The sequence below is a fragment of the Arxiozyma heterogenica genome (assembly GCF_036370985.1).
Source record: "Arxiozyma heterogenica strain weizmannii chromosome Unknown scaffold_25, whole genome shotgun sequence".
Taxonomy (NCBI): domain Eukaryota; kingdom Fungi; phylum Ascomycota; class Saccharomycetes; order Saccharomycetales; family Saccharomycetaceae; genus Arxiozyma; species Arxiozyma heterogenica.
The window spans coordinates 24,203-46,746 of NW_027042678.1; the positions used below are offsets into that span (position 1 = coordinate 24,203).

The window sequence follows — 22,544 nt, forward strand, 5'->3', positions numbered from 1 at the left end:
CTGAGTAAGAGTCGAATAGAGATACCTTTATAATTTGCGCGTTGGTTTATTTGTATATTTTTAAGTATAAATTAATAGCAAAGTAATTTATATATGTAATTAATAGGCACATATTAATTAGGACGGGTGTACTTCAATGTAAACGAGTATTACATTTAATGCGTATTTGAAAAGTTTCATTTCATTAAAAGAAGTCGAACGTTTAGAGATGGAAAAGAAAAAAAAGAAAAAGAAAAAGAAAACAGATTTGGAAAAATTATATAATATGTCAAATAGAAATATATACGAGGGAAAAAAAGAAGAGTAGAAGGTGGTTCAAAGGAACAGACTGGTGAAAACAATATGATAGAATAATACTTACAATACTAAAAAATGCTTACATATACGTACATATGTATATATGTTACATTATATCATATTATATTATATTTAATGTGGGATTATGGGCGGTGGAGGAATAGATGAGGTGTTCTCATTGTTTTGAGACGTTCTTGGATCCTTACCTTCATTGAAATAGTCATTCATATCTGCAGTTGTAGTAGAATGAGTATGCTTCTTCTTCTTATTTGTTCTGGAAGTTGTTGATGTTGGTGATGGTAGAGGTGCAGCAGATGCAGTATTGATAGTATTAGGTATAAAAGTTTGATCATTATTCATATTAGTTGGATTAGTGATAGACACACCAGTGTTTAGTGTTGTGGTTGTGGTTATGTTGCTGTTAATTTGTTCGAAATTCTTTGTCGTGGGGATCCTGTGTAAAAACCCATAACCGATATTACAACCCAATCTACCATCGGGACCAATATTAACAGTGACTGGTCTAACTGAATCAGAGACCTTGTTGTAGATGTACAAGACCAAGGATTGGTTGGCTCTTGACCTGACTACATCAGCTAACAGTTCATTTCCACCAGTAGCTAATAAACCATCTTGGCAGCCAATAATATAGTCCTCGTCCGGGATCAAACCAGCCACTTGTGCTGGTCCGTTGTCAATGTTCAATTGTAAGATATGGTAAGTGAAAGTGGCTGCAATCAATGGAGTCCACTGAACTTTAAACCCAAGGGATTTGAATAGTATAGGAACGGTGATTCCGGTAGACGATGAGTACAGTTGTTGTTGTTGTTGTTGTTGATGCTGTTGTGATGTAGAATTTGGATCCTGATCATTATCTATAGAAGGTTTAATATCCAAAGAGATTGAGTCCATATCATTTTCGTCTCTCTGGGCCAAATTAATATATTCATCTCTGAACCTACCACCTTTAGCAGACCAGATATTCAACTTGACGAACCCGGTCCCGATTGAATCGTTGATAAGGTTCAATATGGCGTTATAATCTGGATACATGAATCCGTAGTTGTTGATATACATGGGTAATGGGAAATCGTTGACACCGACAATATAGTCGAAAAAGGATTGTAGCTGTAGTTGCCATTCTTCGACGTAAAGGATTCTCAGACCTGATATGAGTTCGTTTGCGTTGTTGGGTAGGGTGAAGTCGTTGTTTGAATCTTGGTTGAATTGTGATGCGATTAGATTTGGTGGGATAGACTGGAAGAACACGTCTAGTTTGTTGTTGTTTCTTGCAACGGTGTCTGACACGGTTTGTTCAAGGGTTTTAACCAGATTTTTAGCAATTCTGAACATGATAGATAATGTTGAGTGACAGAAGGGGGAGGAAGTAAATTAAAGTATATCTCTTTGTTATTTGTTATTTGTGTGTGTGTGTGTGTGTGTTTTCTTTTCCTTTTTCTTCTTTGGTTCTTTTCTGGTTCTTTGCTGTTCTTTATTCCTCGATATTTTGAATTCTTTATTAAAATATGATTAGTTATTGAACACAAAACAAATATTTTAATAATAATAATAATAATAATAAGTATTATTATTATTATTATTTTTCAAATTGAGATATAGAGAGAGAATCCAAAAAAAAAAAAAAAGAAAAAGAAAAGAAAAGAAAAAAGAGGAAATAAAAACGTCGTACAAAGAGAAACAAAATAGTAAGTAGTTAAAAAAAAAAAGAAAGATACTAAGATGTTAGTGCCAGAGGAAGTTATTGAAATGTCAACATATACACGTGTAAGCAGATATATAACTACAATATTTCAAGAGATATAAAACAAAGATGGTGAAATGGAAGGGGTTGTACAGTTCTCAGTCTAGTTTGTTAATATTGACAACTGAAAAGAGATATTAGAATTTTTTTTCTGAAGAGAGGAAAACATTTCGATCTGTTTTTTCCGACCTTCCAATCTTTCGAGAGTTCATTAGAGGATATTAAGATCTACTTATCGTCTCTGGTGTAACCCTTTGCGTACATGAACAAATGAATAGGTAGATAAATAAATATGAACGTATACGCACACGCACATATATATGCATATATATATATATATATATAAGCAGTATCTTTTCTTTTCTTGTTACCTTCTCTTATATATATATTATATATATATCTTGCATGTGTTTTTCCCAAATTGAAATAGAAGAAAGTTTAATATTGCAGTTGGCAATGTTGTTTGTTGTTGTTATTATTATTAAATCGAGTAGTAAAGGACAACGAATAGAATAAGCTGTAACAATAACGTAATTAGAATGATTGATTATTGTTAGGCAAACTGCTATTTGTTTTAAGTTAATCATCTGATTCAAAGAAAGAAAAAAAGAAAAAAAAGAATTCTCGGCGGGTCAAGGGGAAGAAGAAAAAGAAAGTGGGGTGATTCTAGTTTTTCTGTGTAGTTGAAATTAGTCATACTAGACGAGAAGGTCCTTTGTCTGTTGAAAATTCACAAGGCAACAAACAGTGAGAACATTTTTTTTGCATTAGAAGAGGGTAAGAGGCCCAGAACAAGAGAAAGAGAAAGAGAAAGAGAGAGTGTGTGTGTGTATGTGTGTGTATTTGTGTCTGTAGGAGGAGGGGGAGGAAGTAAATAAACAGCTGTTCTTGTCGCTAATAACGAGGAAAATGTGGGCGGTAAACGACTGTTTTAGATCTGGCCCTTTTTCTTACTTTTCTACTCTTTTCTTCAGTTTCCCGCCTCGTTTTCGCCCCCTTATCTTTTCTCTCCCCTTTCTTTTTGACAATGCCAAGGGGGAGGGGGAGCAAGGGGGGGGGTTAGAATAAAAATAAGGGGAAGCAGGGGGTACGTTGAACCAACATCCACACACCCCACCTATGTATTCTCTATATCTGTAGGAAACGTGTGTGACACCCACACACCCACACCAGCTTGATCTCCATCACATGTTTCTTTTTGCTTTTTCCTTTGCTTCTCGCTCCGCTCTTCACTCTCCGCTCTTCGCTCTCCTCCCCCCCTTCCCCTTGTTAAACTGCAAGTTGGTAGTAGTAGTGGCAAATCGTAACAAACAAGAAACAACGACAACAACGACAGCGGCAGTAAATGAGAAAAGAATGCGAGAAGCGTGACTTAACAAAGTTGGCGTTCTACAGAATTTCATCCCGTTTTTATTTTTTTTTTTCTTTCTTTCTTTTTTTACTTTTATTTTTGGTCAAAAGCACACCTTCATGGGCGGTTAATTCATTTGTTCTGTAATACATATGTATATATATATATATATACATATGTGTGTGTGTTCGTACGTACGCATATATATATTTTCTCCTTGCTCGGCTTCCTTTAGTACTCTTCGATCGATTTCTTGCTTGTCCGTGTGACCTTTTCGTTTCTCTTACATATCCACACAAAACAACAACAACAACAGTAACAACAACAAGACTAATATTATTAATTGATAATATTTCTTATAATATCTATAGCATTATAATTCATAGCATTATTGCATATTACTGCATTTTATACATAAAAAGAAAAGAAAATACAGAGAAAGCATAAATAAAATAAAATAAAATAAAATGTCGTTTGATCAATTACATAAGGCAACTGAAAAGACACTATTGGAAGAAGTAGACCAGATATGTCAACAATTTGTGGTCACCCCTGAAAAATTAGACGAATTGACCGCTTATTTTATCGAACAGATGGAATTGGGTTTGAACTCTACAGATGCTGATAGTGCAGACAATAAAGGTTTGCCCATGATACCAACTTTCGTCACAGGTAAACCAAACGGTACAGAGAGTGGTGTTCTCTTAGCCGCTGATCTGGGTGGTTCCCATTTCAGAGTCTGTTCCGTCACTTTGAATGGGGACCACACCTACCATATCGAACAATTGAAATCAAAGATCCCAGAAGAATTACTAGAAGAAACAGGTGTCACATGTGATGACCTTTTCGGTTATTTGGCAAGACGTACAAAGGCCTTTTTAACACGTAATCATCCTGAACTTTTGAAACCAAACCCAGAGACAGGAAAAATCGGCTCTTTGAAAATGGGTTTCACTTTCTCTTACCCTATAGCACAAACCTCTTTAAACTCTGGTAAATTGATCAGATGGACCAAAGGGTTCAACATCCCAGATGCTGTCGGTAAAGACGTTGTTGAATTGTATCAGGAACAATTGTTGAACTATGGGTTGGACATGATCAACGTCGTTGCTTTGACTAATGACACCACAGGTACTTTCTTGTCCCACTGTTATACATGTGGTGGTTTGAATAATTCCGGTGAAATCTCTGAACCCGTCATCGGCTGTATCTTCGGTAGTGGTACTAACGGTTGTTACATGGAAAATATCGAGAATATCCACAAACTGCCAAAGGATCTAAGAGACCATTTGTTGGCCCAAGGCAAGACAAAGATGTGTATCAACACTGAATGGGGGTCCTTTGACAACGAATTGAAACACTTGCCAAACACTAAGTGGGATCAACAAATCGATCAAGAATTCTCTCCAAACCCAGGATTCCATCTGTTCGAAAAAAGAGTATCTGGTATGTACCTTGGTGAAATCTTAAGAACAATCTTGGTAGATCTACATTCCAAGAAACTTCTATTGCAACAATATAGAACCCACGATCAATTGCCACACCGTTTAAAGACACCATTCCAGCTACAAAGTGAAGTACTAGCACGTATCGAAATTGATGATTCCTCCACTCTACGTGAAACTGAATTATCCTTCTTACAAAGCTTGAGACTACCGACCACTTTGGCTGAAAGAAAGGCTATCCAAAATTTGGTTAGAGCCATAACTAGAAGATCTGCCTACTTAGCCTCTGTACCAATTGCTGCAATTCTAATTAAGACTAACGCCTTGGAACAAAGATACCATGGTGAAGTCGAGATTGGTTGTGATGGTTCTGTTATTGAATACTACCCAGGTTTCAGATCTATGTTAAGACATGCTTTAGCTTTATCCCCACTTGGTCATGAAGGTGAAAGAAAGATTCATTTGAGAATTGCTAAAGATGGTTCCGGTGTTGGTGCAGCATTGTGTGCATTAGTAGCATGAATAAGGGAGAAAAGAGAATAGAATGTTATTCATCTATTTATCTATCTATCTCTACCTGTTTGCATGTTTATGTATCATTTATCTGTCTCTTTTTTGATTCTATCTTTGTTTTTTTTTACACTTTAGTCGCTTATTGTTATTTTTACTATCTTTTTTTTTTTAATTTCCTTTTTCTCTCTTTTGGAAGTTGATGCTTATTTACCTATATATTGTTATGTACAAATTAATATACAATATTTATGACTTACGAGTTTTAATGAATAATTATATGTTTAAAAATTTTTTTTTTTTACATTGTTTCAACAAATATACATATGTATATGAATGTGTGTGTTATATGTATTTGTTTGTGTATGTTTGAGTTTGATAACAAGAATGTAATTGCTTTTCTTTTAAATGAAGAAGTTTTGTATAAGTCTTATTTTTCCTATTGCATATTAGCGACTTTTTTATCTAGATTGGAAATATACGAGTAGAGTTACTCATATATAGAGATTTCCTATTCTCAATGAATGAACTTTGTATGATATATCGCATTTATTGTGTATTGTTGTGTTATATATATTTCTGATTAGAGGAACGACTCATTCCAGTAATCTTGGATCTGCTTTGAGTTTTCTAACCCCAAAATCTCATTTAATAAAAAAACAAATAACAAAAAAACTTTTTGTTCACTCGTAATACCCCTTTTATTTTCTTGAAATAGAGAATATTCATTAAATAAATTTAATATTTGTCAATGCTTTGTAATTATGTGTTTTCTATGGACTAACTTTTGAAATGTTCTTGTTTCACTTTTTTTTTTTTTTGCGTTTTTATCTTTTTGTTTTTTGACTTGGAAAGTTCTTAAAACTGTAAAAGTCTTAACAAAACGATAAAGACACAAGAAAAAGGAACCACACCTATGAAAAAAACACTTGTATCTCAAGGGAAAGTAACTTAAATTATCACTTTTAATTACTTGACACTTTTTACTTTTTAATGTTTTAAGACCATCCTGACAAAACAATCATAGTATATATTATTAATCAAAATATCTTTAAATTCCCATGTTTTCTGTATACCTTAGTTAAGAAAATAGTATGAAATAAGATTCGAATACATATTGATTTACTAAAATGATACAAGGAGTGGAAATAATTAATTTGTTAAAGAAACAAAAAATGCATGGTAGAGTTTATTAAATCTAACAAAAAAAGTGTTGAAATAGAATGTTCTATGATAAAATAGATAGAACAATAAGATTTTAGCAGACAATAAACGATAAATTGTTGAGTAATAGTTGTTGAGAGGTCACCAAAAGTTGTTGAGTTTATTTATTAAATATCTTACTGTTCGTAGAGGAAAATGGCTGAATGTTAACATATATAAAGCCAAGGATTTCATCATACATTATTTTTATCTTATTTACAATCTTTCTATATTATTATTTCTATGTTGTATATAGAGAAAGAAAGTGAAGAACTTTATTATAATTTTGTATACTAAATCTGTTTAATATAATATTGAGAATGTTTACTATATATCCAATGAATAAAGGCGCTCATTCCCAACAAAAAGATTTACACTTATTTAATGTTATATTGTATCTTAATATATTTTAATATGCTTTCAAAATTTGTTTTTTTTTTTTTTTTTTTTTTTTTTTTTTTTTTTCAGTTGTTTTTTTTTTGTAATTTACTATATAATCTCAATTGAAACTTTTAAACTTTCCAAATGATATATCAAAGAAATAAATAAATAAATAAAGAATTTGGAATTAGATATTCCTAATGATATTTTCAAATCAAATAGCTGAAAAAAAAAAAAAATACACTAATAAGAAAAAATAGAAAAAATAAAGAAAATAAAATACTTTGAATGCAACCCAAAGGCATGGCTAAATTAATTATTCCTTTCTACATACTATTTTCTTAATAATCATTATTTTATGCATAAAAGAAATTTAACTGAACTGTATCCATCTAATAAAATAGAGTCAAACCTCCCTATTTGATTTTTCTAAAACGAGCTACTTCATCGATGAAAAAAATTATATAGACTACAATTTACTGTTAGAAGAATATTTCACCCTCTATCATAAAGATCCAAGAGCAAAAAAATAAAAAAAACAAATATTGTAACATTCCTATGTAAAATTAGAAATATATAAATAAGCCAAGTTACTCATATAATTTTAATCTACTTCTTCAAATATTTCCAGACTTTCACATTTTCTGAAAGGAAAGTCAAGATATAAAATTCTTTTATTACAGTTAACAGATATAAACTTTAATATGCTTAACATCACTCTCATAATAGTCTATAATTCATACACCCCAAGATAAAGAAGATATATATAACAGACAATATTACCTAGACGATATTTATTGACACTATTTATATACAATCTATTGATCAACACATGATCATTATATTCTTAGAGTTTCTTTATTTTACATAAAAGTAATACTAAGAAAAAGGACTACAGACAAGATACCTTCCTACAAAGAAACGGTTAACAAATGTTAATAAGAAAACATACTGCTTTGATAAAGAAATCTGATAACTGTTGTTACTAATGATTGCTAATTACGTTTCTGGAAATCCAAAGCAAAAGATAACAGAGAAAAATAGATAAAACAGAGAATAGATATGTGGAGAATAATCCGATCATAGCACTGATAGACATTTTCAAAATAAATATTGAAAAGTCTTCTTCCTCTAACGATATCACAAACCTTTACATACCAAATGTGAACAGTGGAGTTATATTTCCGCACCAGATAGACCAAAGTTTATTTTAATCCACTTTAATCTTAATGTCCGATTATCGACCGATATTTAAAGAAAAAGAAAATAAACGGAAGTATACCTCCGTCCACTGAAATTTTTCTTGCCTTACAAAATATTATGACAATATCACTTTGACCTTTCTATTGTTAACCATAAATTATCATTGCCGCTTTATGTCTTGATTAGGCAGTTGACATAAAAAAAGTTGCTAATTCGACATTATTTTTCTTGTGCTCAGGTGGGGGCTAAGTCCAAGAAACCCTCTGAACAAATTTTTTTTAAAAAAATCTGCAAAACCCTAGTACCAAAATACAATATTAAATCTTATCATGGCAATAAACCCTACTGCGATATAGCTACAATGATTATATGTGTTACAAAAGCATCACTATTTGTATACTTCGCAGTCTTTTCACGCATATTACTACTATATATGCAGTGTGTATTTTTTTGTATTCTCAAATATGATCAACATATTATTTGTATAAAGAAGACGTCAAAAATAAAAAAAACTTTCCTTTATATTTTTTAACCACATAATAACCCTAACTAAACAACCTATCATACATCAAAAATTCAGTAAAACAGAAATTTAACCCTAAAATAAATTTTATATAATAAAAAGACTAATCTTATTCATGCGATGTCCAAAAACATATATACAATTTGATCCCTCAAAAAAAAAAAAAGATGGAAGATGAAAACAATTGTTTTTTGCTCGAGAATTTCTAATAAGGCTCATTTTATCGTTTTTGTCTCGAAACATCCCATCAATAAAAAAGCTAGCGAGAAAAATGAATAGAAGTTTTTTTTCTACTCTATTATCAACCTTTTTAATATTTATATAAAACTGTCGACAAGGTTAGTATTATCTGAGAAAAGAAAGTGATAACACATAGAGAGAAATTCAGCAATGAAATTAATCAATCAAATTGCATGATCCCTTATTCAGACATTTACATAATTTCATTTTGTTAATAAAAAAAGAATAAAATTCAATCCGGGACAATACTTTTTTTTCTGTTTTTTTTTTTTTCATTATCATTTTTATATATAAGTATATATTTGCTTACATATGCATATACTTGTTATCGCTCGATTATTAAATTAGAGTGAAACATCTTCCTCTTATAATAATATGCAACATCCTATTAAGACAAAAGTAAAATAACTTGTACGAAAAAATATGTCATTTGATGACAAACAAATTATCAGTGATTCTAAGACCGGATCAGGAGTACGACTAAATAAGTTTTTGGAATCTACTTCTAGTGATGATGTCGAAAATTTTGATTTAGAAGATTCAAATATAATTTTACATAAAAAGAATTCTGCAAAAGCAGATAGATATTATGTATGTTCTACGACAAATTCTTCAATAAATGAAATAGATCCTAGTAATAAAAATGGCAGCCTGACAAATAAAGCCAATAATATTTTCACAAAATTTATTGATTCCTTTAGAGAAGCCGAGTCCTCTGATAACCAAGACCCAGATGATATAGAAAAAATTGACCAAGATGATATAGTTTCTGCAGATGATAAAAATATGAAAAAAACTATCAAAAAGAGACATGTCTTATTGATCTCTTTAGGGACAGGTATTGGTACTGGTCTTCTTGTTGGTAATGCTCAAGCCTTACATAATGCAGGTCCTGCAGGGTTAGTTATTGGGTTTGCAATCATGGGTACCTGTCTTTATTGTATTATTCAAGCATGTGGTGAAATGGCTGTTTGTTATAGTTCCCTACCAAGTAATTTCAATATTTATCCCACTTTCCTAGTAGAACCGGCATTTGGGTTTGCGGTGGCGTGGGTTTATTGTTTGCAATGGCTTTGTGTCTGTCCACTGGAATTGGTGACAGCCTCTATGACAATAAAATATTGGACAACAAAGGTTAACCCAGATATATTTGTTTTAATATTTTATATTTTAATCATTGGTATTAACACTTTTGGGGCTAGAGGTTATGCAGAAGCAGAATTTTTCTTTAATAGTTGTAAAGTCTTAATGATTACTGGGTTTTTCATCTTGGGTATCATTATTACATGTGGTGGTGCCGGTAATGATGGTTACATTGGGGCCAAGTATTGGCATAACCCAGGTGCATTTAGAGGCGATCGTCCTATTGATCATTTCAAAGGAATTATGGCTACTTTTGTTAATGCTGCGTTTGCATTCGGTGCATCAGAGTTTATTTCAATTACTGCAAGTGAACAAGAAAATCCAAGAAAGGCCATTCCAAAGGCCGCTAAAATAATGATATATAGAATTCTATTTGTATTCTTAGCTTCTATTACTTTAATTGGGTTTTTGGTTCCATATAATTCTCCACAATTAATGGGGTCTAGTGGATCAGCTACAAAAGCGTCTCCATATGTTATTGCCGTTGCATCTCATGGTGTCAGAGTGGTGCCACATTTTATCAATGCTGTTATTCTATTAGCTGTTTTGTCTGTTGGAAATTCTGCATTTTATTCCAGTTCTCGTATTTTGTACTCTTTATCTCAAAAGGGATTAGCTCCAAAATTCTTTGAATACATCGATAGAGAAGGTAGACCTGCAAGGGCTATGGGTTGCTCAGCATTATTTGGTATTATTGCATTCTGTGCTGCCTCTTCCAAGGAGGAGCAAGTATTTACCTGGTTATTGGCAATATCTGGGTTATCTCAGTTATTCACTTGGATTGCAATCTGTGTATCACATTTAAGGTTTAGAAGAGCGATGAAAATTCAACATAGGTCATTGGGTGAAGTTGGTTTTAAGTCTCAAGTAGGTGTGTATGGATCTGCATATGCCGCTGTTATGATGACATTGGCCTTAGTAGCTCAATTTTGGGTTGCCATTAAACCAATTGGTGAAGATCACTTAGATGCTCAAGCATTCTTTGAGAATTATTTGGCTATGCCAATTTTAATCGCTCTTTATTTAGGTTACAAAGTTTGGAAAAGAGAATGGAGACTTTACATTCCTGCAGACCAAATCGATTTGGTGTCACATCGTAGAATTTTTGATGAAGAAGTTCTGAAACAAGAAGAACTTGAAGAAAAAGAAAGGTTGAAAATGTCCCCATTTTGGGTTAAAGTTAAAGAATTTTTCTTTTAATGTGACTGTACATCCTGATATTTTTTCCTTCCTTCATCCTTCTATATTTTTTTATTACCAACCCTGTCATTTAATAAAAGTCTCTTTCCACCTTTCTTCCTTCTTTTTCAAATAATCAATATTCTTATTCTAATTAATATGTATTTTCATACTTTATTGTATTTTTTAGTCACTTTCTTCACTAGTATGCATTCTCTAAACTTACTTATATATACATATATATGGGTATATTTTTTATCAAAATAAACATAAAATGATCCCAAAGAATTATCTGTACTAATCTTGACTGATAATAAAGCTATATAGATATGAATATATTAACTAATGATAATAGCAGAAATGAGAAACTTTTACATATATACAAAAACTTGTGATAATCAAAATTGCATATTCTGCTATTCTAACTATTTATCTTACCTTTCCTGTCTTCTCTTTTATTCCTTTTTTTTCGTCTTTATTTAGAATTTCTTATGATCTCTCCTTCCATATAGTATCTGAACTACCTTTAAGTTCTTTATTTCGTTCCAATTCAGCTTTATACCATTCTTGAACTTTAATAGGTTCTGATCCATGTAGCAGACAAAAATTCAATTTTGCCAACTGTCTTTGGCAAGGATTGAATTGTCCATATCTATAGTAATTTCTAAACTGACCTCCAATAGAATAGCATATTGTTAATTGATCAAATGCCTCTCTACAGCTCATAGTAGTTGGATATTTTGATTGTGACATAGTTTATTTCTTCGTGCTTGAATACAGGTAAATAGTACTGAATTTGATGATTTGTATATGTTATATAAAAACAGAACTTCCCTTACTTTAGTTTATTTTTTATGACTAAATTACCTAAACAAATCTTTAAAACACAATTATCAGGTATAGGATAAATATTATTTAAATTACAGTGTGTTTTTTCTTTTTATTGCTCTTGCCACTACAATAACTATTATTAAGAAAAGCTATAGTAACGATGTATATTTCTGACTATTTTTATTCCTTTAGAACTTGTCAATGAATGATAAAAAATCGTTACAGTATATTAGTTGAAAAACTCATGAGATATAAGTTCTGCACCGGGTTGGTTAAAAAGTTCTCATGAAAAAATCAAAAGAAATAGGTATACACAGTGGAATAGGAACATACACTAAGGACACATTTATATATCTAGAACTGACACGTGCTGTTATCAAATGAAGTTACAATACGTAGCCATATTAGTCCCCTGTCTGTTTATTCTATTTGCTCTATACTTCATCTTTGAAAAAGATAAATATGATAACATTATTGTCACGGAAGATACGTTGCGTACTATCCAAAATCTAATAGAAAAAAATCCTATTTTTATTGCTTCCAAATCTTACTGTCCCTACGGTAGGCAAGCGTATATCACATTAACCCATAATTATAGGGTTCCTAAGGATAAAATAAAGATAATTTATTTAGATGAATTGAAATATGGTGCAGAATTACAAAAGGGTTTATATCAAATAAATGGTCAATCCACTGTCCCACATATTTATATAAATCATAGATTTATTGGTGGTAATGATAAGTTACAAGAATTAAAAAATAAGGATCAATTAAGTGACCTGCTCAAAAATGCATTGAAATGACTTCTACATATATATATATGTACGTATTTATATGTATGTATTATTCAAATAATAACACATGGTTATTTTCATTGTTAAATCATCCATGATAAATATTTTGATACCCCAGTGATGCAATACTTTGAACTTTTTCTAGAAATCTGTAAACACATTACTCTTTGAAACAATAGTACTCTCAAAAGCTTGCTTAGCATCAGAAAACCATTGTGATCCACCAAATTCTGTTTGTGGAACCAGATCTTTCTTTTTTTTACTGGTAACATTCTTAGGATTATTATTATTTTTATTGTCGTTACTATTACCGTATTTCAAGGTCAATGAATAGGACATTGGTATAATCTTATCCTCTTGTTTTGATCTTTCCAATATTTGTTTTATTTTTTTCTGAAAAGTGGAAATATCATCCAAGGAACATTGTACTCTAGTATTGACATCGCAGAGATGTAACAGTAACCTTAACGTATAATAAGCATCATTACCAGCATTATGTAAAAAAGCATGTGGCAACTGAAACAACCTTAATATCTTGCCAAGACTAGACCCTTCCTTACCATAACAAGCAGAATATATCTTATGCGTATCTATCACCAAAGTAGTACGAGAGCTTGAATTACAATCAACCTGTGAGATATGAGATACAGGTTTAGTGTCTGGTAGAATCACACCCATTGATTTCAACCATTTAAAATCGCCTTCAATGTTATGTCCAACAAAAGCTCTTTCCCACGAATCAGATATATTGTTATCAGGGATCATGTAAAAATTGATCAAATTTTGTATGAAATTTACACATTGTCTTAATGAAAGCACTAAACTTTCACCGAGCAGATAACATTCTTTCATATCAAGTACCCAATTTTTATTAATTAATGACAGTGATTCAGATACGATAAGATGATAATTTCTAAAAATCGGATTAAGAGAATGCAAATTTTCTCTTGGATCGTATATAGATATTCCAATCTCCGTTATGATATTATTATCTCTTTCAAACGCTTCAATATCAAATGAAAAACAGATTGTGTTTCTTTGAGATATTAATTTTATTGAATTTGTCAAATAATCCCATTGTGTCGAATTCTCTTTAGGAGAACAATACACTGTAGGGTAATGTTCCCTTTTAATATTTGAAAGACTAATAAGATATTGTTTATCTAAAGGCGATTGATTATCAGATTTAGTCAACTTTTTAATTTCAATATTATTATTATTATTATCTATCATTTGAGACAATTCATGGTCTGAATGTTCTTCTTTCCATTTATTATTAAATTGAACAATTTTGTCATTCAACATTGAATTAGATTTCTTATTCAATTTAAGATAATAATCTTTAATTTTTTCGATATATAAATTAATATACTGTGACAAGGTACTAGACCCTTCATATTTAATAAATTTTAAATTTTTAAAATGATCAAAATCATTTAACCAGGATTGTTTTGTAAGTCTCTTATTATCGAAATCAGGCGATTGAATATATTTATTTATAATAGTCTGGCTCCTTTTATATGGTTGAACCCCATATGTTATGTCCTTTGGCAAATTCCTTACATGTAAGATATTAGGCAACTTCTTCGTTTGATAATGTTTCTGTTTATTAATAACATATTTGTTAACCACACTTTTCCTATTATATTTATGCATAATCTTGGAAATAGGAGTTTTTTTTTTTCAAACAGTACTTAAAAAAAAAGACCTGTTTATGGTGATAGTGACAAAATGATTTAGTAGTTTTAGGATTGATTGTATTTCTAACTGTTTTAGAATATATATGAAGGTTATAATGCTGAAAGAAAGAATTTGTAGTTTCTTTTAGAAATTTTAGTATATTAATTACCCATAACGCACTGTACATCCGTACACCGCATACTGTGAGTGGTGGATGAAAGTAATTACAATGAATAAAGATGTTTCTTTCGGAGAAAGTTTTTGAATAGCTATATTCTACAATTGTATACTATCAATTTACTTATTCCCTGAATATGATTGTGTTATAAAGAACTCAAGTCTTATTGACAATTACAGGAAAGGTGGATGGGATACAGGAATAAAACTAAATAAAGAGGACTGCTCTCTATATTATTAATGTTATTTCAATTGAATGATAAATACAACAACAGCAACAGCAACAATCTTTGACGCACCCATTGAAATCTAACCAGACCCCAGCACAAAAGGAACGATTGTTATAACCATATCCTTATCAATGCATCAATATACATAGCATGTCCTATATATTTTTTGTATACAAATGTGTTCTACTTTTAATATGAATGATCAATCCGAAAACGTTTGGCGGGATTAAGAAACAAATCCCGCAGCCGGAATTGTTCGAGATTACCCTGCCATGGAGGTGTATGGGTGTAATTCTGATCGGATTTCCATTTTCTTTTTTTCTTTTTCTTTTTCTTTTTTTATTTATTCTTTCCTTCTCTCGATTTTTCCCCTTTCCATCGCCAAGTTTGAACAATTTTACTCATTTGCAAATCGAAACTTTTGTAGTGGTGATATGACATTTCTATGCCATTAATACAAACGACTTACTCTATCTTCTGTTTGTAAACCAGTTGTTTGAAATTGTGATCGATGGCTATTTTGTGATGTTTAAAGATCTGATACAAATACATTTCGTCTAAAACTTATTTTTTCCCTCTTTGTTCCCTGTTCTCTTAGCTACTTTTTTTTAAGCTCGTTCAAGTGAACAATCCCTCTCTATCCACCATATTTACTCTATCCACACATTCATACATATAATAACAACAAATGTCTGAGTCACCTGAACAAAATACTGAAGTTAAACCAGAAACTAATGCTGTTTCTCCAGAAGTCAAATCTGAAACTCACATCAACTTGAAAGTCTCAGATGGTCAATCCGAAATTTTCTTCAAGATTAAAAGAACCACCCCATTGAAAAGATTGATGGAGGCATTTGCAAAGAGACAAGGTAAAGAAATGGATTCTTTGAGATTCCTGTATGATGGTGTCAGAATTCAAGCTGATCAAACCCCTGCCATGCTTGATATGGAAGATAATGACCTAATTGAAGCTCATAGAGAACAAATTGGTGGTTTCGCTGCAATGGAATAAATTTATATAAATATATATATTTATTTATTTATACATATTTACAACTAGTTGAACAAATAAAAAAAAATAAATTATTTGCTAATGACTACATGTTAACTTTGTAAGCATTTTACTCTCGCATTACCATAACTAGAAGTATATCTATTCACACTTGCATACATATATACCTATATATCCACCTTCTAGCATACTTAATGCTTAAACAAAAAGCAAGCCCAACAACTTGTCTAATAGCACTCCTTTAAGCTGTTCCAATGTTTGATTTATTGTTCGTAAACTCCAAAGGTAGTCTTTTCTTATTTCTGATTTGTTTCCTTCTTGCGAATGATTTGTCACTTTCCTATTTTGACCAATATATCCATATATGGTAATTTAATGAAAAACGCGTAAGACCTTTAATTTTTTGGTTTTTTTCAGCTTTTTTTCTTTTCGAAGAAGAACTAAAAAAAATTTTTTGACGTATTTTACGCGTTTCTCGAGAATTTTTCTCTTACATCTTCACCTTCTTTTTTTGATGGTTAGATCGATAAAAAAAAAAAAGAGGGAAAGATGTATCGACACAAGATAATAACTACAAAGATCTAATTTCCATCAATAAAGACCATTCGTTATTCTAATCAATAATCGGAACCATATCTATCCTTTAAATAATTACTCTAATAAGGATTAAGTCCATTCATTTTATTTTTTATTTTTTTTTCTGTGTTTTCTATCTCAAGTAAAATAAAAATACATTAAACTATTCTATAATATAATCTCACTCGTTCGATAAAACTCAAGCAGATAGCATCGGATAATAATATAAAGAGAAGTATAACAAAATTGAAAAAATCACCAATTATGCTCTCTAATAAAGCAGCACCAACGATTAAAGGGGATCAGATCGGGTCATGGAAATTAGGAGAGACTTTAGGTTTTGGAAGCACTGGTAAAGTTCAATTGGCATACAATAAAAACTTGAATAAACATGCAGCTATCAAAATTATATCTAAAGCGATCTTTAAATCCCAGGCTCTAACAGATAGCAGTAATAATAACAGTAATAACGGTAAAGAGAGTTATTTTGCCCAGAGTAGTACTCCTGATTCTTTACCTTATGGAATCGAACGTGAAATTATCATTATGAAGTTATTGAACCATCCAAATGTTTTAAGATTGTATGATGTTTGGGAGACTAATAGTAATCTTTATATGGTTTTAGAATACGCAGAAAAAGGTGAATTGTTTAATTTATTGGTAGAACGCGGTCCATTACCTGAAAATGAAGCTATCAGATTTTTTAGACAAATTATTATCGGAATATCGTACTGCCACGCATTAGGTATAGTTCACAGAGATCTTAAACCCGAAAATTTGTTGCTGGATAATAAGTACAATATTAAGATTGCGGATTTTGGCATGGCTGCATTAGAAACTGAAGATAAATTATTAGAAACATCTTGTGGTTCGCCTCATTATGCAGCACCTGAAATCGTTTCAGGTATCCCATACCATGGTTTTGCCAGTGATGTTTGGTCTTGCGGTGTCATATTATTTGCTTTACTAACTGGTAGATTACCTTTTGATGAAGAAGATGGAAATATTAGAAATCTGCTATTAAAAGTACAAAGTGGTCGTTTTGAAATGCCAGACAATGATGAAATCTCTAATGAAGCACAAGATTTGATCGGTAAGATACTTGTTGTGGACCCCAAGAAAAGAATTAGTGCCCGCGATATACTAAAACATCCTTTATTACAAAAATATCCATCCATTAAGGATTCTAAGAGTATTAGAAATTTACCTCGTGAAGATACATATTTACACCCATTAGCAGAGACAAATTCTATAGTAGATGAAAACATTTTACAAAATTTAATTGTTTTATGGCATGGTAGAAACGGGGATGAGATTAAAGCAAAATTGACTGAGCCAGGTGCAAATGCAGAAAAAACACTCTACGCTCTCTTATATAGATTTAAAATGGATGCAGAACAAGAAAACTTAAAGAATGAACATATAAGAAAAAGACAATCAGTAACGTCACCAAGCATTGCCAATAATCAAAATTCTCAAAATAATAGTAGTTTCAACAACAGAAGTCCAAATAAAAATATGTCTACTCCACAAAGAAGGAAAAATAGAGCATCAATGATCAGTGTTGGATCATCACATAAAAGACCTATTTCATACATCAAAGTACCCTCGGGCACAAGCCTGTCTTCTGTAAATCTTGTATCATCTTCTTCTGCTAACCGTGGAAAGAATCATTCAAAGAGATTATCTAAAATGTCCACTTCCAATAATGAATCACCTACCCCAGCTTCAAGAAATAGAAGACTTTCCAAAATTAAATCTGACAGATATTCAATAATAGTGAATAGTAATACTAATAATAGATCACAGCACAAGAATGGAAAGAAGACCGCCAGGAATAGTAAAAGAATATCAATGCTACCAAATATGAAACGTGGGTCTATCACCACAAAATTACTTGCTACTTATACAAAACTTTCTGAAGACGACGAGTGGGAATATATTGAACAGGAGACAAAGAGAACAAGCTCTGATTTTGCCACACTTATCGATGAAATCTTTGAACATGAGAAATATGAACAACTACGAAAAGAAAAGGAGGAGCTAGCTAAAAAAGTTAGAGAAGCTAAAGAACGTGAAGAAGCTGAAAGAAAAAGACAGGAAGAGGAAAAAAGACTAAAACAACTTGAATTAGAAGCTCAAGAGAAAGCAAAAGCAGATCAAAAAAGGCAGATGGAAGAAGAAATAGGTAATTTAAAGAAAGAATTAGAAAATTTAAAGGCTCAAGAGAATAATGCAGACTTCAGATCTGTTTCTGCTCCACTTGATTCAAAAGAAAGCAATACAAAGAATAATGATGACTTTAATATAGATGATATTTTACGTCAACGTGATTTTTCTTTGCAAACAAGACCTGTATCCAGGTTGGATCCTGGGTTATTCTTTGAATCATCAGAACCATTATCATCTGTTAGTGATAACGCATATTCAAGCGGAAGAGTGCAACTTAGACAAGAGGATATTAGTGAAAAACTGAAGACAGAAAAAATGATTCTGGAGACAATCAGGAGGTCTAAATTTTTGGGTTCCACCTTTGATATTAATCGTGAATTAAGAACTGCTAGTACTAAACTTCAACGCCCACCTACTGTGCAACCACCAGTGTTACCTTCAGCTAGACCTCCTTTGGTAGATATTCAGGAAAATGAACCATTACCTGGAAATGCTGTTGCTATTGCTCCATTACGATCATATGATGATCAAAGAGAAGTAAGAAAAATTTCTGACATTAAGATTCCTCAATTTACGAGGAAGTCAAGACATTTCAGTGAATCTAATAAAAGACTATCTGTATTATCCTTATATTCCACAAAACAATCCTATACAAATCTTGCAGATATTGTGAAGAACGGCGATTATAATGCTGAGACTATAAATAAGGGCAAGAATTATGGTTATTTGGTGAATAATCAAGAAGATTCAGAATTTAATTTTGAATCTATTATTGATGATGAGAATAGCAAGGAAAGTGCTGACAATAAATTATATGAAGTTGATGAGTTACCTGAACTATCCGAAAAGAAAAAAGCTTTAAAGTTAAATTTAGCAGATAGATATAGTCAAAAAGAGAAAACACCACTCTCTGAACCAGAAGAAGAGTCAGAAAAGATTGAATTGCCAGTTTTGCCTCCATTAGATTCCAAGAATGCTGGATTGGGTATTTATCAAGAGATTGAAGAGGTTAAGAAAATTGACGTTCAAGAAGAAGAAGACAACAATGAGTTAACAAAAGAGAAAACCATATCATCCAAGAATAACGACGAAAGGGTTGAAGAAAAATTAAGGGAAGAAAATATTAGAGATGCACCCAAACCATCCTCTAAGGAATCTACAACATTAACTGAACAGGATAAAAATGAAAAAATTAATGTTCCTAAACAAAGAAATTCTAAGATGACAGAACAAAAACCAAGACAAGACTCTCAAGGTGCCACTAATTTCTTTAGAAAATTGTCCGGTGGTATAAGTCAAACTAATAATGTTAAATCATCTAATGGTAGTGGGCTTGTTACATTGAATACCACAGTCTCAGCAAACCAATTATATCAGGGTTTATATAATCTTTTAAGAGGATGGGCAACATACGGTATCAAAGGTCTTAAAGGCAACAGTGAAACTAGAGTAATTACTGGTAAATTATCTAGTGATAATATTCTTTCGTTAAGGTCTACAGTGTTTAGGATTTCTATTACTGGGAATGGTAAACATAGTCGGGTTCAAATCGAGAAGAAATCTGGTTCATCCAAAGCTGTTAGACGATTAATCGGAGAAATTGAAAATATTTTAACGAAGGAAGGTGTTTTACAAAAGTAATATTAGTCTATACAAGGAAAGAATTATTATAATCGTCCATATTTATTCTTTTCCATCTTCAATTCTCCTGTTTCATTTAATATCTATTTTACACAATCAAAATATATTATATTGATAGACATTTTTTTTATTTTTCATTCTTTAGCACAAAATAGAAGAAGAAGTAACTAATGAATTAGCAATTATTTGTATTTTTGGAGCTTTAATAACAAGAATACGCATTTCGATATATGGACATATACGTATCATTTTCTATTGAGGACACTTTATTTTTACTATTATTGTAAATATATCAATAAAAATACCTATACAAATGTATATTTGTTTGTTTCTATTATTGTTGTAACATTTATAAATTAATTTTTTTTTATTTTGATTTGGATTTTATAGTTTCTAAATGATTATTTGTTGGATAAAATCCCCAAGAATATTGGACGGGTTGTGTAATTTGTATATCTAATTGATTAGCAAAATCTGTTACTAGAGCAGGATTCTTTAAGAATTGAGACCCAATAACAATAAGGTCTTGTTTTCCACTTTGAAGAATTGTCTCTGCTTCTCTTGCCGATGAAATTCTTGATGGTGAACATATTATTGCGGATAAGCCGTTCTCCTTCAAACTGTGCCTTACCTTTTCCAAAAATCTTGTTTTGCCTTGATATCGAGGAATCTTTAAATCACCGGGATTAACACATACAAAATCCAAGACATCAATACCATGCTTCACGAGTTCAATACATATTTGGACTGTATCTTCTTGTGTTAAACAATACTTAGATTCAGATTTATCACAATCAGGTAACCTAATGAAAATAGGGGTATCAGAAGAAATTTTATTACGTATCTCATCGATCACTTTTAATAAAAAACTCATTCTTCCTTTCAGATTTTCATTATACGAATCTGATCTCTTATTCCACAGTGGAGATAAAAACTGTTGAAATATATAGCCGTGACTGGCTTGAATCTCAATAAAATCATATTTGGATATATGAATTGCTCTTTGACATACATCCCCCCAATTTTTAATCATTTGATCAATGTCATCAGTAGTTAAAGTGTTCACCAAAAAAGGAGGCTCCAATGTATTAGAGGTCGTGTTGTTATTAATGAAATGACCTAATTGAATACCAATTTTACTATTTTGGGAATGTACAAATTCTACTATTTTACTATAATGATCAGACGCTAATTGATCATTCCAAAGACCTAAATCATTAAAAGAAAATTTCCCATCTTCACAGATGGAAGTATACTCTGCAATAATCAGACCCGGCCCTCTCATAGCTAGGGAACCATAATGAACAGTATGAAAAACAGTTGGGGATGCATCAATGGAAGAGTAAGTACACATCGGTGACACTGTTATTCTATTGGGGATAGTCATGGATCTAATTTTCATCGGTGTGAACAACAAAGGGGGAGACCTATCATTTATGTTTTCCAATTTTGAATTGTCCAAATATTTAACAAATTCGCCTAATATTGGTTGTTTGGGGGTGAAAAAGGAGACACCTTGGGCACCCTTCACTGATTGAAACATTGCAACTCCAATATCACCACTACCTTTATATTCAAATACTCATATAGCTTTTCTATATTATTATGATATAATTAACAATAAAATAAAGATTTAGAGCAGAAGTTGTATATGACAATTTTATATAGTTTTCTTTCCTTATGATTTCCTCCTCCCCTTTCCTTTTTCCCCCCTTTGATCTTGCAGATCTTGCATGATTTTCTATACTCTAAAAAAAAAAAAATAACAGAAAACAAAAGAAAATGCTCGGACTTTGACGAAGTGTATTGTTCGCAATCCACCACCCCTTTTTCTTCTCCTTCTCTCCTTTTTCTCTTTTGTTTTTTTTTTGTTTTACACTTTCTTTTGTGTTACAATCGTCCTCGAGAGTGTTACACCCATATACCACACACTAAATCAAAGAACCCATACACCCTGTATGCACCACAGCTAAAATATCCACCCAGCCACCCACGGAAGGTCTGGGTGTTTGTGTGCGTGTGTGTTTCATATAGTTGTCGTTTCTTTTTTCTTTCCGAGCTCTCTATTCTGTCATTTTCTTTGTCTCTATTGTCATGTTCTGCAAAATTAAGACATAGAGAGTAAGAAAGAGAAAAAGAGAGAGAGATGAAAGAGGTGGAGGGAAAGAAAAGGATTGACCGATTATCCATGTTG

The 22,544-nt window shown here is 31.6% G+C and overlaps 9 protein-coding genes across 9 annotated transcripts; 5 read left to right on the forward strand and 4 right to left on the reverse strand.

The window, feature by feature from the left end:
- Nucleotides 1–429: 429 nt before the first annotated feature.
- Nucleotides 430–1,650, reverse strand: GRH1 (Grh1p; the record flags this gene model as incomplete). The annotated part of the gene is made up of 1 exon (XM_064859410.1): nt 430–1,650. The coding sequence occupies one exon, from the start codon at nt 1,648–1,650 to the stop codon at nt 430–432; it is 1,221 nt and encodes a 406-aa protein (XP_064713653.1).
- Nucleotides 1,651–3,877: 2,227 nt separating this feature from the next.
- EMI2 (putative glucokinase) lies at nt 3,878–5,377 on the forward strand (the record flags this gene model as incomplete). The annotated part of the gene is made up of 1 exon (XM_064859411.1): nt 3,878–5,377. The coding sequence occupies one exon, from the start codon at nt 3,878–3,880 to the stop codon at nt 5,375–5,377; it is 1,500 nt and encodes a 499-aa protein (XP_064713654.1).
- Nucleotides 5,378–9,338: 3,961 nt separating this feature from the next.
- Nucleotides 9,339–11,258, forward strand: PWA37_002861 (amino acid permease; the record flags this gene model as incomplete). The annotated part of the gene is made up of 1 exon (XM_064859412.1): nt 9,339–11,258. One exon carries the CDS (start codon nt 9,339–9,341, stop codon nt 11,256–11,258), a length of 1,920 nt encoding a protein of 639 aa, XP_064713655.1.
- A 468-nt stretch (nt 11,259–11,726) lies between these two features.
- EMI1 (Emi1p) lies at nt 11,727–11,990 on the reverse strand (the record flags this gene model as incomplete). The annotated part of the gene is made up of 1 exon (XM_064859413.1): nt 11,727–11,990. The coding sequence occupies one exon, from the start codon at nt 11,988–11,990 to the stop codon at nt 11,727–11,729; it is 264 nt and encodes an 87-aa protein (XP_064713656.1).
- Nucleotides 11,991–12,448: 458 nt separating this feature from the next.
- On the forward strand, nt 12,449–12,871 carry PWA37_002863 (uncharacterized protein; the record flags this gene model as incomplete). The annotated part of the gene is made up of 1 exon (XM_064859414.1): nt 12,449–12,871. One exon carries the CDS (start codon nt 12,449–12,451, stop codon nt 12,869–12,871), a length of 423 nt encoding a protein of 140 aa, XP_064713657.1.
- Nucleotides 12,872–13,003: 132 nt separating this feature from the next.
- On the reverse strand, nt 13,004–14,518 carry PWA37_002864 (uncharacterized protein; the record flags this gene model as incomplete). The annotated part of the gene is made up of 1 exon (XM_064859415.1): nt 13,004–14,518. The coding sequence occupies one exon, from the start codon at nt 14,516–14,518 to the stop codon at nt 13,004–13,006; it is 1,515 nt and encodes a 504-aa protein (XP_064713658.1).
- Nucleotides 14,519–15,637: 1,119 nt separating this feature from the next.
- SMT3 (SUMO family protein SMT3) lies at nt 15,638–15,961 on the forward strand (the record flags this gene model as incomplete). The annotated part of the gene is made up of 1 exon (XM_064859416.1): nt 15,638–15,961. The coding sequence occupies one exon, from the start codon at nt 15,638–15,640 to the stop codon at nt 15,959–15,961; it is 324 nt and encodes a 107-aa protein (XP_064713659.1).
- Nucleotides 15,962–16,801: 840 nt separating this feature from the next.
- GIN4 (protein kinase GIN4) lies at nt 16,802–20,350 on the forward strand (the record flags this gene model as incomplete). The annotated part of the gene is made up of 1 exon (XM_064859417.1): nt 16,802–20,350. One exon carries the CDS (start codon nt 16,802–16,804, stop codon nt 20,348–20,350), a length of 3,549 nt encoding a protein of 1,182 aa, XP_064713660.1.
- Nucleotides 20,351–20,717: 367 nt separating this feature from the next.
- Nucleotides 20,718–21,893, reverse strand: PWA37_002867 (uncharacterized protein; the record flags this gene model as incomplete). The annotated part of the gene is made up of 1 exon (XM_064859418.1): nt 20,718–21,893. The coding sequence occupies one exon, from the start codon at nt 21,891–21,893 to the stop codon at nt 20,718–20,720; it is 1,176 nt and encodes a 391-aa protein (XP_064713661.1).
- Between the last annotated feature and the right edge of the window lie 651 nt (nt 21,894–22,544).